General features: G+C 40.3%; 1 protein-coding gene across 2 annotated transcripts in view; it reads right to left on the reverse strand.

Moving 5' to 3' along the window:
- The window catches only part of lmln (leishmanolysin-like (metallopeptidase M8 family)), a 78,404-nt gene that overhangs the window by 19,755 nt on the left and 42,347 nt on the right, over positions 1–16,302 (reverse strand). For both annotated transcript variants that reach the window (XM_043693977.1, XM_043693976.1), the window contains 5 exons: positions 7,190–7,295; positions 6,945–7,039; positions 6,588–6,705; positions 5,398–5,505; positions 1,300–1,376 (listed from right to left, as the gene is read on the reverse strand). In XM_043693977.1, coding sequence (XP_043549912.1) covers positions 1,300–1,376; positions 5,398–5,505; positions 6,588–6,705; positions 6,945–7,039; positions 7,190–7,295 — 504 coding nt within the window. The remainder of the gene's footprint in view (positions 1–1,299; positions 1,377–5,397; positions 5,506–6,587; positions 6,706–6,944; positions 7,040–7,189; positions 7,296–16,302) is intronic.

A 16,302-nucleotide genomic window follows, 5' to 3' on the forward strand; every position in this document is an offset into this window, starting at 1 on the left:
CTGTAGTGATAATGTCACTAGACTTGTAATCCAGAGCTAATGTTTTGAAGACAAGAGTTCAAATTCCACCACAGCAGCCAATGGAATTTAGATTCAATTAAATTCATCTGGAACATCTCAGGAAAGGTAAGTCAGTAATAATCAGCTGTTGTACAAAAGAAAATTCTGACTCACCAATGCCCTTTAGAGAAGGAAGTCAAACATCCTTACATGGTCTGGTCTCTTGTGCAACAAGATCCGTAAGATTTACTTAGTTAAACATTACTTAACAGTTTGTAACAGCAATTAGGGACGGGCCTTTCAGTGACACACACATCCCATGAACAAATAAAAGAAGCCATTTATTTGTAAACAAATTTAAACAATGATGAATTGACAATAAGTGTAGGTTTGGAAAAGCACAACTGGTCAGGCAGCATCCGAGGAGCAGGAGAATCAACATTTCGAGCATAAGCTCTTCATCAGGAATTACTGCATTCCTTGACTCTGATCTCCAGCATCTGCAGTCCTCACTTTCTCCCAAGTGCAGGTCTTGCTAAGTGGTATAAAAGCCTGAGAATTCCTTCTCAAACTTGACTGAAACTGCATTGCAAAATGACCAGGTGATGCACTGTAACTGAAGACTTTATGAATTTAATGTTAGATAAATACAGGAACTGGATGCTCCGAAACATGCTCCAAGAAAATGGAATCAGCAAACTGAGTGAATGAACTCTGTACAGACATCCTACTCTGCCAAATCATTTGATCACTAATATGATTCAAATGTGCTAGCTGCATAACTCACTTCCTAAATTTGTGCCCAGACGCTTCAGTATGACTAATATCTGAAATACAGATGTAACAAACAAATTTAAGAAGCTAGAACTGCGCAAGATTTGGATTTTCAACTCTTTCAAGAATTAGTTAACGTGCATTTGTCTACCCATACAATCTATAAAAAATTGACACAAGCTCACCTGTCACATAAGCAAATGAGTGTAAAAGGGCATTTTCAGCAATTTACATTCTGCATAAAGCAAGTTTTCTAACACCATTTTCCATTCTAATTTTAAACACTTTCTTTAGCCAGAAAGATCCAAGATTTTAAGTGTTGCGCAAAAGCTGGAGGTCTGTTGGAATCATTGTTAGAAATGCTCTGCGCACTTTTTCTCTTTCCCAGTGTTTATAACTTTGTTTTTAATCCATACTTTTTGAAATGTTTTAAATATTTTGATTGAACTTAGAATTAAAAAACAGAAAAAGGTTTCCCAAGCCGTTCCACAATGTGAAAATCTGCTTACATGTGACCCATCTTACCCTGTATCTTCTAAAGCTGCCAAGGTTAACCTGGAGAAAACTCTGTTTTGTGTGTGAGATCCTGTCATTGCTTCATTCTGGGTAGAAACAGAAGAACAAAATATCATCAAGAACTTAAAAGGATAATCAAATCAAATAGTTCTGCCTTTCTTTTTGAATTCAGTGATTATAAAAATGAAGCAGTTATCAGGAGCCCACATTTTCCTGTTTTTCTCTTTTGGCAAAGATAAAGGTCCAACTATCTTTAAGTAGAGACTCACTAAATTCATGACAAGCTGGGAGATTCAAATCTCAATCTTGATCAATGCTTGACTGAATTCAGTCGACAGCAAATTATTTCTTCAGCCTTTCCTCATTTTGAAACACTTTAGCAAATGGAAGATTAACCTATCATCTTTTATGATGTGGAGTTGCCAGTGTTGGACAGGGGTGGACAAAGTCAGAAGTCACATTACATCAGGTTATCATTCAACAGGTTTAATTGAAATCACAAGCTTTCGGAATGCTACTCTTTTGTCAGGTGAAGCCGTGCTTTGAAAGCTTATGATTTCAAATAAACCTGTTAGACTATAACCTGACTATCATCTTTTATGGCATTGCATCACATATTGCTGCTCAGTGTAAAATACACAATCAAGTTAAAACCTACATTACTTGGTAAAAGCAAATCTACAAAGGGAAAATATTATCAGTGTTCAAATCACATGAAAACAACGGACAGAGAAAGATATTTTAATTAAATTATTCACTAAATATTGGTGATGCACACATCCTATTAACAGACAGTTAAAACTTTCCCTTCTGAAATTTGTGATGCAATTTTATTTATAAGATTGCACACACCCTAGTCTGAATTCCAGTTTATCCGATGGTTTGGAATAAATCGCCATTAATTTCATTAGGGAGGTGACGGCCTCGTGATATTATTGCAGGGCTGTTAATTCAGAGACTCAGGTAATACTCTAGGGACCTGGGCGGGAATCCTGCCATAGCAGATGTTGGAATTTGAATTCAATGAAAATATCGAATTAGAAGTCTAATGATATCCATGAATCCGTTGTCAAATGTCAGAAGAGTCCATCTGGTTGACTGGTGTCCTTTAGAGAAGCAAACTGCCATCCTTATCTGGTTGCACCGACCTGTGGTTCAGGACATAAGGTAATGTGGTAGATGGGAAATAAATGCTGGCCCAGCCAGTGGTGCCCTCATCCCGTGAATGTGTTTTTAAAAAATACTGCCCATTAACCAAAGATCTGTGATTGGGTAAACTGGGACATCGGAAATCTGGCTCACTTTATTCTCCAAGCTTACACATTATCCCAGGTTGAGAAATCTGACCTTTCAATCTGTGGTCTAAGACATTCCAGCAAAGATCTTTTAGATTTCATTAGAACTTTTGTTTTTTTAATTCACTCATGGGATGTGGGCACCCTTGACTGGGCCAACATTCATTGGTCATCCTCAGAAAGTGGTGGTGAGTTGCCTTCTTGAACTGCTAAATTCCATTCGGTTAGGTAGACCAACAATGCCATCACGGAGAGTTCCAGGATTTTGACAGTGTGCAGAAGGAATGATGATTGATTGCCAAGTCTGGAAGCACAGTGGTTTAGAAGGGAATTGATTTGATTGATTTATTACTGTCACATATACCAAGGTACAGTGCAAAGTGTTGTCTTGCATGTTTTACAGGCATATCGTACTATACAAGTGCATCAGGGTAACAGAACCAAGTGCACGATACAGCTGCTGAGAAAGTACAAGAGAAATCAACCCTAACACTTAAGAGGTCCATTCAAAAGTCTGGTAACTGCGGGAAGAAGCTGTTCTTGAATCTGGTCATATGTGTATTCAAAATTTTATACCTTCTGCCCAATGGAAGAAAATATAATCTGAATGGGAGGAGTCTTTGATTATGTTGGTTGCTTTCCCAATGCAGCAGGAAGTACAGATGAAATCAATGGTTGGAAGGTTGGCTTGCGTGATAGACTGGGCTGTGTTCACAACTCTCTGTAGTATCTTGTGGTCTTGGGAAGAGCAGCTGCCACACCATGCCACTAAGCATTCTCTCTCTTTCCTGTACTCGGTCTTGTCATTGTTTGAGTTTGGTCCTACAATGGTGGTGTTGTCATATAATATGTAAATGAAGTTGGGGCAGAATTGGGCCATGTAGTCACATGTGCATAAGTGGTACAGTAGGGGGCTAAGTATGCAACCTCACGGGAATCTGGTGTTGAGGATTATCATCAAGGTGTTGTCATCGCCTATCCTTACTGACTGCTGTCTGTTGGTCAGGAAATCACAAATCCAGTTACAGAAAGAGACTTTGGCAGAACAAAAGTCAATAAGGAGGAACCTGATGTAGACATTCTTGTTATCCAGATGTTCCAGAATAAATGTAGACCAGGGAGACAGCTTCTGCCATGGACGTGTTGCGTTGGTATGTGATTTGCAAAGGATCAAGGCAACCTGGGAGGCTACAGTTAATGTAAGCCATGACCAACCTCTCGACACTTCATACTTCTGACTTTATGATGGCGAGAAAGTCTTGATGCAGTAGCTGAAGGTGGTTGGGCCAAGGTCATATTGTGAGGAACACTTGTAGAGATGTCCAAGTATTGAGATACTTCATAATTATCAATTTGTAGGTGGTGGTGTTCCCATGTCTTTGCCATCCTTGTCCTTCAAGATGGTTGGTGGTCCTGGGATTGGAAAACACTGACTAATAAGTCTCGGTGAATTTCTGCAGTGCATCTTGCAGATAGTGGACACTGTTGCTACTGAGCATCAGTGGTGGAGAAACAGAATTTTTGTTGCCAAACATGTAGGCTGCTTTGACCTGGATGGTGTCAGGTTTCTTGAGTGTGACCACAGTTGCACTGATCCAGGCAAGCGGGGAGTATTCTGTCGCACGCCTGAATTGTGCCTTTCAGACTGTGTTTAGATTTTAAGAAGTCAGGAGGTAAGTTACTTGTTGCAAAATTCCTAGCCTCTACTTATATAACTAGTCCAGTTCAGTTTCTGCTCAATGGTAACTCTCAGGATGTGGATGGGTGGGGATTCAGTGATGGTGATAATCTCTCTTCTTGCAAATGGTCGTTGTATGGCACTTATGTGACTTGATTGCTGCTTGTCATGTGTCAGCCCAGTCTCTGTTGCATTTGGGCACTAGACTGCTCCAATATCTGAGTTGTTGTGAAATATGCTGAACAGTGTGTAATTATCAGTGAACATCCCCACTTCTGCTGGTGAGAAAGTCATTGGTGAAATAGTTGAAAGTGGTTAGGCCAAGAACACCACCCTGAAGAACATTTGCAGAGACGCCCAGGCACTGGGAGGACACAATTCTAAGCACAACAATCCTTTGTGCCAGGTATAACTGTAGCTAGTGGGGTACTTTCCCCTTGATTCCCACTGATTATAGTTTTGCTAAAGACACGTTGGTCAAACGCAACCTTGAGGTCAAGGGCAGTCAGCCTCACCTCATTACTACCTTGAAATTTAAAGATCATGTTGTTCTACTAGCTTTATTCACTCTACATTTACAAATATAGTCTACATTCACAAATCATATCAGGGAAGTCTTCCTAAGTGAGTAGCATCAGATCTGAACTATTTTCAAAGCTTGGTTACAAATTCTGTAGTTTTCAACTGTAAATGATGAACAATTAAATCAGAATGTAACTTTCAAGAATAAAAAAAATCCAAAACATTAACTTCACTATCTAATTAGCCTTTGCAAAACCACATGTATGTGCCACATAGAAAGAAATGGACTATGGGACTCATTTTAACATTAACTGACATTTTAATGTAAAACCCACAAACAGGAGCTCTTAGCAGTGATTAGGCTTTGTAAAAGAAGTTGTTATAGTTTCTGCTGCTCTGCTTAAGGACAAACACAGCTGTTCACTACTAAACCAATTTCCTTCATGTCAAAATTGTTCAGCGTTTTTGTTCTATCTGAATGAGATATTTGTGAAAACTAACATTTTCACTACTATTATGAATGCAATCCTCAGCAGAAATAATTTGTATAGACTGTAGCTTCAGTGAAACATTGTTTCTTAAATTAACTTAAAAATCACGAATCAATCTTACCTCCAGCAATCTCTTTTCCCAGTGATTCAGTTCAGTACCCATTCCACCTTGATTCTCAAGTTCCATTCCTTCGAGACTTGGGCAGTTAAAGTGGTTCTGAGCTTCTTTCTGCATAAAACATAACCAGATTTAACTGTTACAGTAAAAATAAATTTTCCACCAGCTAAATAACTTTTATGAATTAACTGCAAAATAGATAGAGGCGGGGCAGTCACAGTAATGTCATTGGACCAATAATCCAGAAAGCCAGGCTAATATTCTGGGAACACAAAGCCAACCACAGCAGCTCATGAAATTTGAATTAAATAAAATCTGGAATTAATAACAAGTCTAATGACAACTATTCTAACAACTGTTGAATGCCATAAAAACCCATCTAGTTCACTAATGCCCTTTAGAAATTTGCTGCCCTTATTTAGCGTAACCTACACCTGATTCCATACTCTCAGAATATGCTTGACTGTAACAGGCCCTTTGAAATTGCCTCGTAAGCCAATTAACTGCATCAAACTATTATGAAATCTGAAGAATGGCATGAAACCAGGCAGACCACCTGGCATCAACCTTAGCACTGGAAATAATGATGATAACACTGCAAAATTTTTCTTAAACATTGGAACTCCTGGAACTTGAGCCAAAATTGGGAGTGCTCTTCCACATACTAGTTAAGCAACAGTCTGACAGTGTGATACTCTCAGAATCATATCTTAAAGATAAGGTCCAGGGCACCCAATATCACCATTCCTGAAATTCCAGCAGGACAGGACAATCAGCTGTGATGGCACAGTGGTATACTATGAAGAAAGAATTGCCCTAGGAGTCCTCAGTGTTGACTGTGGACCCTGTGAAATCTCACAGTATCAAGTCAAAACATGGGCAAAGCTATTGCCTGCTGATTATGGCCTCCTGCTCACAAAACCACCTGCAATCAGCCTCCAGTACTCCTCCAATCTGTACACCATTTGGAGGAAGCATGGGGTAGTATGAAAGAGCACATTCGGTCATATCAATACGTGAAAAATACATTTACTCTTCTGCTGTTTTCTGTCAATCAATCCTCTATTAATTCCATCATTTTGTCTCTCTCAGAACGCTTTATTGAAAAACTTCTAACGTCAATATGTCATCTACTGCAATCCCATTTTCCAACATGAAAGTTTAAAACAAAAGGTATTTTTGTTAATACTCACAACAACACGTGGTGTTACAAGGAGGAGGACCTCATGATTAAGTTTTTTGTTTCCCCTTGTATCCCATAACCTTGATGCCTTGCGTGCAACTTTGTCACTCCACTGATACAATCCAAGCCTATTCAAATAAAAATGTGCAAGCTGTGATTACAATGCGGTTCAAGGTATTTTAAAAAAAATCTAACCAGCAGTGACTACAGATGATAACTTATAGCTCTGGTAAGTATTTTGGCTTACGATTGAGCAAACAAACATGTATTCAAACTACAAGATGTATTTTAAAACACACCTTACACTAGATGACAACAAAATGTGTTCTCTCAAAGTTTAAAAAAATGTACAAAACATCCTGCTTACGATTCATTAAAAGATGGAAGACCATTTGCCTTTCTTGCAGTTAAAGGTTTTCCCTCATCATCACGGTAGAAAGCAAAAAGTCCTGCAGAGAAGCCCTGAAATGTAACAGAAAAGAAACATCTTTTCATATTTGGAATAACTGTATCTTAATAAAACTAGGCACATCATATCCCTCATGGTTTCAAAATAACATTTAATGATGAGCTTTGCAAATTGAAAATGAACATAAGTCGCAGTGAACCTACCAAAGCATGGACAATTTCATGCTTCACAGTTGACAACATGCCCTTGAACTCTTGTGGCTCAGTGGGAATCATACCTGGACACAGGTTTGCATATCCTGCAATAGGCCTGCAAAGTCAAGGGAAGTAATTCATTCATATAAATAACAATAATAAATAATATTACAAATGCTAGCTTTTCTAATGTTTCATTTTAAAATAGTTTCTATATTGAACTACTTGTTCATTAAAAAATCCATAAAACATTAATAGTACAGATGCATTTTATAGATAAAGACAATTCTTATGCTAAATAATAGTATCATTTACATACCAGAAGAACTTACTAGACTTTGTTGTGCCAAAATTCTAGGAGGTTAATAATTCAACAATTACTTTTGTGAGCAAAAAGAGATTTGGAATGGAAACAGATCAAAACATGACCACCATTATAACATCACTGCATTTTACCTTTTTATATTTTGTGGAAAAAGACTGCAACAGCTGAATCAGATTTTGAACATTTTCAATCTTCACAACTTTTCATGAGTATTCTGCTTATAATTTCTGGCTGCAGAATAATCTAGACTGGGATCTGAATATTGAAGGGTATGTGACACTTAGGAAGGACAGGAAGCTGAAAAAGTGTGCAGAAATGACTCTGGTAATTAAAGTTGATACTAACACAATAGATGGAAATGACTTTAATTCAGGAAATCAGGATATGGAAGCAGTTTGGGTACAGATGAGGATTTTTTTCATGGGAATGAGTGGGTCGCTGGCCAAGCCAGCATTTATTCCCCATGCTTAATTGTCCAAAAGGCAGCTAAGAGAAAACCACATTGCTGTGGGTCTATAGTCACATGTAGGCCAGACCAGATAAAGATGGCAGATGCCTTCCCTAAAGGACGTTAATGAACCAGGTGGATTTTTCCAACAATTGACAATGGATTCACGATCATCATTAGGCTCTTACTTCCAGATTTTGTTGAGTTCAAACTACACCATCTGCCATGGCATGGTTCGAACCCGGGTGCCCAGAATATTATCTGGGTCTCTGGATTAACAGTCTAGCAATAATACCACTAGGCCATTGTCTCCCCTTTAATAAAGGGGAGAGGTCTTGTTTGGGAGCTGTGTACAGGCCACTAACAGTAACGACATGGTAGGAAAGTGTATCAAGGAAGAAATAATGGGAACTTGTCAAAAGTGTACAGCAATTAGCACACGGGATTTTGACCTACACAGGGAAAAGTAGTCTAGGAAGGAATTAATTGCATGTTTTTGAGATAATTTCTTAGACCAGAATAGTATGGTACCACCCAGAGAGCAGGCTATACTAGACTTGGTTTTGACCAATGAAATAGGAATAAGTACTGATGTCATTGTGAAATGGCCCTGGGTTACAGCAACCATAATATGATTGAATTTTACATATAGTTTAGGGAAGAGAAGTGTAGGCCCAACTATTATTTTGAATGTAAATAAGAGCAATAATGAGGACATGAAAGCAGAGCTAGGGAAAGTGTACTGGGAAGTTAGGTTAAAGGGTAAGTCAATAGTGACAAACATTTATTCCAGAGAGTATAGAATAGATATTTTTCAACAAGTAAGAAAAATTCCATTGGATGGACCTACCACGTGTAGTTAACTAAACCAAAAGTCAAAGATGGGTTGAAACTCAAAGGGCACCATATAATTCGGCAAATATAGATCACAGCTGTATGAAGATGTAGGTGTACTGTACCTTTAAGAAAGTTAAAAGCTAACAGAACTACCTGACACAGTATCAAATGTTCTGAATAAGGTAACAATGTAACACTTGGTCGAAAGCTAGATTAGCTGGGTTGCCTGGAAACGACAAAAACAAATTCGAACTAGGCCAATCAGTTTAAATTATACCCTGAATATTACCAAACTCCAATCAAGTTTGAATTTAGTATATTGACAATCTTAAAAGCCAATGAAACAATTCAATGCTTTGGGGTGTAAGACTGGGGAAAATTGAATAGTTGAGGAGAACTGCAAAGCCACCAGCATCTGCAGACTGCCCAGAGAATAGCTCTCTTAAAGGTCTCTCACAGAATAGCTCTCTCTTAGTGATTAGTGACCTGTGAAACAGAAAACCCCAACAAGAAAAGAAGACTGAGGAAGAGAAGATTTGACATCTAGCTGGTTTTGAAAACTTGAATTTTTGGTAAATCTTAATTGGGGGGGTTTATGGGACTATTATTGTAGAAAGGGAAGGTAAAGGATAGGTTAGAGGAAGGAGCTGTAAATAATTGCTAATTATTCTCTATTATACTTTAAGAAATAAAGTTGTTAATTTTTATTTTAAATAGTTCTTGGCCTCTCGAATTTTCAAAGATTACTGCATGGGATAATTATTTTCTGTGTTGCTGGTTTAAATTAAGCAGGAGGGTTTACCCAGTGTCGTAACGCAGGTCATAAGATGTGCTGCTGTGGCTTAATGGATTAAAGTGCTTGCTGTGTTCATTTCTCAGTAGTGCCTTTCTGTCTTCAGGAGAACTATTTTATATCGACACGTATATGGTCTTACAAAAGATGCTACAGTGTTAGAGCTAATTCTGGGAAACGAAGCCAGATAGGTTCTCGAGGTTGCGCCATAGTGATAGCAACCACAATACAAAAAAATTTGTTATTGAAAAAGAAAAAGATGGCATGCAGATGGATTGGTTGGCGGGGGGGGGGGGGGGGGAGGTAGATTATATTAAAATAAGCTCAAAGTAGACAGGGTACAGTTCCTGGAAGAAAAATCCATAGCAAAAGAGCAGGAGGCATTCAAAGAGAAACTGAGAGTACAGGTACAAGATGTTCCCATTAGGGTTGAATGTACAAGCAACAGCCTAGGAAAGACTGAATATCTAGGAATATTCAGAACAGGATACAAAGGATAACAGAGGAAACAAATCAATGGAAGACTTCGTGATGCACTGAATGTGCAGAGATGGAATTTAAGAAAGGAAGTAGAAGAGTGAAGAGAGAGAGAGAGGGCATAAAAAAAAAACATTGGTGGACAAAATTAGGGAGAATCCCAAGATATCCTAAAGTATATCATGAGGAAGAGAATAACCAATGAAGTAGTAGGGCTCTTTAGGGACTGATGGGAATCTGTGTGGAGCCAGAGGACATTGGTAGAGTATTAGTTAAGTACTTCATATCTGTTCACTAGGAAGGAGGAGGATGTAGATACAGAATAATGGCCAAAAGGCCGCTTCTGCATTGTATGATTCTAAGATTGGACAGAATATAAAGAACTATTAAAAGATTAATAAGGAGGGAAATATTAGTGGGAAGCCAGAGGATTGAGAAGCATTTAAAAACCAGCACAGGACAACTAAAAAGCAATAAGAGGGGAGAAGATGAAACATGACAGTAAACTAGTTTGTGACATAAGAGTTTTTATCAGATATATAAAAGGTAAAAGAGAGGCAAGAGAAGACATTGGACCACTGGAAAATGAGGCTGGAAATATAGTAATGGGAAAACATAAAATGGCTGAGGAAGTGACTAGATACTTTGCATCAGTCTTCACAGTGGAAGACACAGTAAAATATCAGAACTTCCAAGAGATTCATGTGCTGAGGTGAGTGTAGTGGCCATCACTAAGGACAAGGTGTGAAAGGTGGATAAGTCAGCTGGATCAGATGAACTAGCCCACAAGGTTCTGAAAGAGATAGTTGTGGAGGCATTGGTGGTAATCTTTCAGGAATTGCTGGAGTCAGAGAGAGAGTCCGAAAAGACTGGATAATGACTATTGTGACACGTCTGATAAGGGAGGGAGGGAAACAGAAAATGGAAAATTATCAGCCAGTTAGTCTGACATCGGTCACTGATCAAGTTTTAGAGTTCATTATTAGTAAAGTAGCTTTAGAGTTGAGAGTAAAGTAACTTTATTTGTTATTTCTACCATATACAGCTGGTACAATAACAACAAGACAGCATTCCTCCAGGACCAAGATGCTATATGAAAACACAGACTACACAGGGCAGCATAAAATACATGGAAAAGTGCAAAACATGCAAGACAGCACAGTAATTCCTGACAAAACAAGACAATAGGTACAGTGGTGGATAAATTACACTAATAATGAATGATCATTAAGAAAACATTGTTTTAGCAGCAATTCAAAAATTTGTCCAAGAATTGCAAAATGGAATAGAATGTGATCATATAGTGTTAAGGAGTCTGATGGCTTGGGGAAGAAATTATTGCACAGTCTGGCTGTTAAGAGATGGAATGCTCTGGTATCTTCTGCCAGATGGCAGGAGGGAGAAGAATTTGAACGAAGAATGTGTGGGGGTCGTCCACAAAGCTGTTAGCCTTGCGAATGCAGCGTGTGATGAAAATGTCTGTAATGGAGGGAAGGGAGGCCCTGTGATGTTCTCAGCTGTCCAGTCTTATGGTCCGACATGGTTCAGGAATTGCAATTCCTGAACTAGACAGTGAGACAACTACTCAGGGTATTCTCAATGAACCTTCTGTAGAATATGGTGATGATGGAGGATGGGAAATGGGCTTTTCTCTACCTATGCAGCTGAGCTTTCTTGGCTATAGAACTGGTATTGAGGGACCAGGTGAGATTCTCCGCCAGGTGGACACCAAGAAATTTTGTGCTCTTCGCGATCTCCACGGGGGAGCTGTCGATGTCCAGCAGAGAGTGAATGCTCTGTTTCCTCCTGAAGTCAACAACCATCTCTTTCATTTTGTCCACGTTCAGAAACAGGTTTTTGATGCTGCACCAGTCTGTTAGCCACTGCACCTTCTCTCTGTATGCTGACTGATCGTATTTGCTAATGAGACCCATTACCGCCATGTCATCAGCTAACTTAATAATATGATTTGAGCTGTGCATTGCCACATGGTCATGTGTCAGCAAGGTGAACAGCAGTGGACCGTGCACACAACCCTGGAGGGCCCCTGTCCTCAGTGTGATGGCATTGGAGATGCTGTTCCCTATCTGGACTGACTGAGGTCTCCCAGTCAAGAAGTCCGGGATCCAGTAACAGAGGGAGGTATTCAAGCCCAGCAATCACAGCTTTCCAATCAGGTGCTGAGGAATGATAGTGTTAAATGCAGAACTGAAGTCTATGAACAGTAATCTGACATAGGTGTCCTTCTTGTCCAGGTGGGTAAGGGCCAGATGGAGGGTGATGGAGATATCATCTATTGAGCGGTTGGGATGATAGGCGAACTGCAGGGTGTCCAGTGAGGGAGACAGCAGGGTCTTGATATGCCTCATCATGAGCCTCTTGAAATACTTCATGATGATGGGTGTTAATGCAATGGGGCAGGAGTCATTAAGGCAGGACACTGAAGACTTCTTCGGCACGATGGTAGCGGCTTTGAAGCACATTGGAATTATGGCGCAATTCAGGGAGATGTAAAAAATGTCCATGAGAACGTCTGCCAGCACATCCAGAGTATCCTCTGTGCACTCTGCCAGGGATTTTACCTGGTCCAGCAGCCTTAAGTGAGTTGACTCTGCACTGAGTTTTCCTCACGTCAGCCATGGTAAGACACAACACCTGGTCATTGGGAGGGGAAATGGTCTTCCTCGCTGCCAAGTCATTTCGTGCCATAAACCATGCATAGAAGTTGTTCAACTCATCCAGGAGGGCGCGGCATGACCAGCACAAGCAGGCAATGCTGCTCTGTGGTTGGTGATGGCCTGAATACCCTTTCACATGCTCCGCATATCACTGCTGTCCTGAAAAGGGCTGCATATTCTTTGTGCGTATGCACACTTTGCCTCTTTGATGACCCGGGGCAGATTGGCCCTCACTGTTGTTAGGGCTGTCTTGTCATCTGATCTGAAGGCTGAATCACGCGTCCTCAGTGGTGCACACACTTTCGCGGTCATCAATGGCTTCTGGTTGGGAGAAGTGATGGTCTTAGACACAGTGATGTTGCCAATGCACTTGCTAATGTAGCAAATCACTGAGGCTGTGTACTCCTCTAAGCTTTGATGTAGGTTTGCTCACTGTGCTGGAAGGTTCATTTCCAGACGTTTCGTTACCCTACTAGGTAACATTTTCAGTGGGCCTCAGACGAAACAATGATGAAAATTCCTGCTTTCTATTTATATGTTTGGGTTTCTTTGGGATGGTGATGTCATTTCCTGTGGTGAAATAAACAGTCATGAAGAGCAGAAATAGCTCCTGCCGACCAGGAGCTTTCACCTGCTTCAGAACCGTTTTGACACATCTGACGAACACTGTATGCTGGAATTAGCAGAACAGAGATGTGGTCTGAAGAGCAAATGTGGGGGCAGGGCTGTGCCCTGAATGCATTGCGGATGTTTTTATAAACAAGATCTGGCATGTACCCCCCTCGTGTCACAAAGTCCATATGCTGATGGAATTTAGGGAGCAGTCTTGAGATTCGCATGGTTAAAATCTCCAGCAACAATAGACAGTCCACAAATTAGGGTGTACGTTCTGCAGTTCGCAAATAACCCCATACAGTTCACAGAGTGCCTCCTTAGTATTGGCACTGGGAGGAATATATACCCGATGATAAAGACAGCAGTGAATTTCCATGGCAAATAACATGGTCTGCATCTAACAATCACAAACTCCACCAGTGATGAGCAGTAATTGGAGACTAGCACAGATTCCTTACACCATTTTTGTGTTGATGTAGACACACAGATTCCCACCATGAGCCTTACTGCACAGAGCTGCATTTCTGTCAGCACGAAACAAGGCAAGCTGTCTACTTGGATGGCAGTGTCTGGAATGCTGCTGCTAAGCCAAGTTTTTGTAAAAACAAGGACACAGCAGTCTCTAACCTCACTCTGAAAAGCCTGCCACAGTCGGATGCAGTCCGGCTTGTTGTCCAAGGAGCAGACATTGGAAAGCAGAACGGAGGGGAGATCTGGCCAGTTAGGGTTTGTTTTTAGCTGAGCATGAACTCCTGCCCACTTACTGCACTTCCACCTCCTTGCACACCACTTCCGATATCTCAACACCCGGCCACCAGCATCAGACGAGGCCAAGGACTGGAGGCCTGGTCTCCTCAGCAAGCCAAGATGGCATAACTCCTTCAACAGCTCTCCATTCAGGTTTGTTTTCGGCCAGTTCCTGGACCGTAGCAGCGTTTGTCGACTGTAACACCGGGTTCACTGTTCCTGTTCCTCCTGTGGCTTAGAAAACTGATATTAAGTAACCCCATGTCGGGAGAGGCCGCAGCGAGCTGCCGCCGCACCACCATTACAGAGCACTGACTTTAACGATGAGACTGCAGAGTACTTGGAAGTGGATTGTAAAATTGGGCTGAGTTAATACAGCTTTGTCAAAGGGAAGTCATGCCTGACAAATCTGTTAGAATTCTTTGAAGAAGTAATGAGCAAGTTAAACTAAGGCAGGTCAGTGGACATGATCTATTTGGATTTTCAGATGGTGCCGCAAAGGAGGCTGCCAAATAAGACAAACCCATTGTGTTAAAGGCAGGGATAGAAGATTGGATGACTGGCAGAGTACAAATTAAGAGTCTTTTTCAGGATCACAGCCGGTGACTAGTAAAGTTCTGCAGGCATCAATGTTGGGACCACAACCATTCATGTTATACTTTAATGATTGGAACATAGGAACTGAGGACATTGTTACTAAGTTTTAAGATGACACAAATATTGGTGGAGGGCTAGGTGGTGTTAATGAAGTAGAAAGGTTGCAGAAGGACTGGAAAGGCTAGCAGGAAGGGCAAAGATGTGACAAATGGAACAGTGTCAGAAATTGAGAGGTTATGTACTTTGGCAGGAAAAAAGGTGTAGACTATTTTCTAAATAGGGAAAGGCTTTGGAAATCTGAAGCACAAAGGGACTTAGGAATCCTAGTTTAGGATTCTCTTAAGGATAGCATGTAGGTTCAGTCAGCAGTTAGGAAGGCAAATGCAATGTTATCTTTAATTTCAAGAGGACTAGAATACAAGAGGAGAGGTACTGCTGAGGCAATATAAGGCTGTGGTCAAATAACATCTGGAATATTCTGAGCACCCATATCTAAGGAAGGATGTGCCTGGCTTGGAGAAGGAGGTTTACAAGAACGATCTGTGGAATGAATGGCTTGTCATATGAGGAATGGTTGAGGATTGTGGGTCTAGTACTCGATGGAGTTTCGAAGAATGGGGGAGGGGCATCTCACTGAAACTTTTACAGCAGAGAAAGAGGCATGGTGAAAATGTTTCAATTTGCAGAAGAGAAAGAGGATCTAAGAGTGTAACCTCAGAGTGAAGGTGTGACCTTTTTGAACTGAGGTGAGGAGAAATTTCTTCAGTCAGAGGGTGGTCAAACTGTGGAGCTCATTGCCACAGAAGGTTTTGGAGGCCAAGTCAATAAGTGCATTTAAGACAAAGGTGCGTAGCTTCTTGATTACTAAAGGAATGAAAGGTTATAGGGACAGGGCAGGAGAATGGTGTTGAGAAATATGTCAGCTATGATTAAATGGCAGATCAAAGATTGATGGGCCAAAAGGCCTAAATTTGCTTTTTTATGGCTTTATCAGGCTGACAGGATATCAGAAATGCTATGCCACAGGGCTCATGACTAGGCCCTTAGCTCTTTACAATTTATGTAAAATAATTTAGATTAAGGGATTGAAGGTATGGAAGAAAACTTTGCTTATGACACAATGATAGACAGGAAAGTGAGTTATGAAGATGGCATTTGGATCTTACAAAGAAATATAGATAGGCTAAGTGTATGGACAAAGATTTGGCAAATGGAATAGATGAAAAAAATGTGAAACTGGCAAAAAAAATGAAAAAGCATATTACTTATATAATGAGAGTTTGCAGATCTCTGGTATCAGAGATCTGAGTGCCCTCATCATTGATTCACACAGTTTAGTATGCATTCAGCAAGTAATCAGGAAAGTGAATAGACTTGCTATAGAAAGGATTTTATTAAATTGGAAAGGGTTCAGAAAAGATTTACCAGGTTGTTGCAGGACTGGAAGATTTGAGCTTGTGGATAGGCTAAACACTTTTCTACTGAAGCACAGGAAGTTGAGGGATGACCTTATAGAGGTTTATAAAATTATGGGTGGCATAGAGTAGGGGAGGGTAGGGGAGTTCAAAACCAGGGGCACATTTTTAAGATGTGAGGAAAAAGATT

The sequence above is a fragment of the Chiloscyllium plagiosum genome, chromosome 7 (assembly GCF_004010195.1).
Source record: "Chiloscyllium plagiosum isolate BGI_BamShark_2017 chromosome 7, ASM401019v2, whole genome shotgun sequence".
NCBI lineage: Eukaryota > Metazoa > Chordata > Chondrichthyes > Orectolobiformes > Hemiscylliidae > Chiloscyllium > Chiloscyllium plagiosum.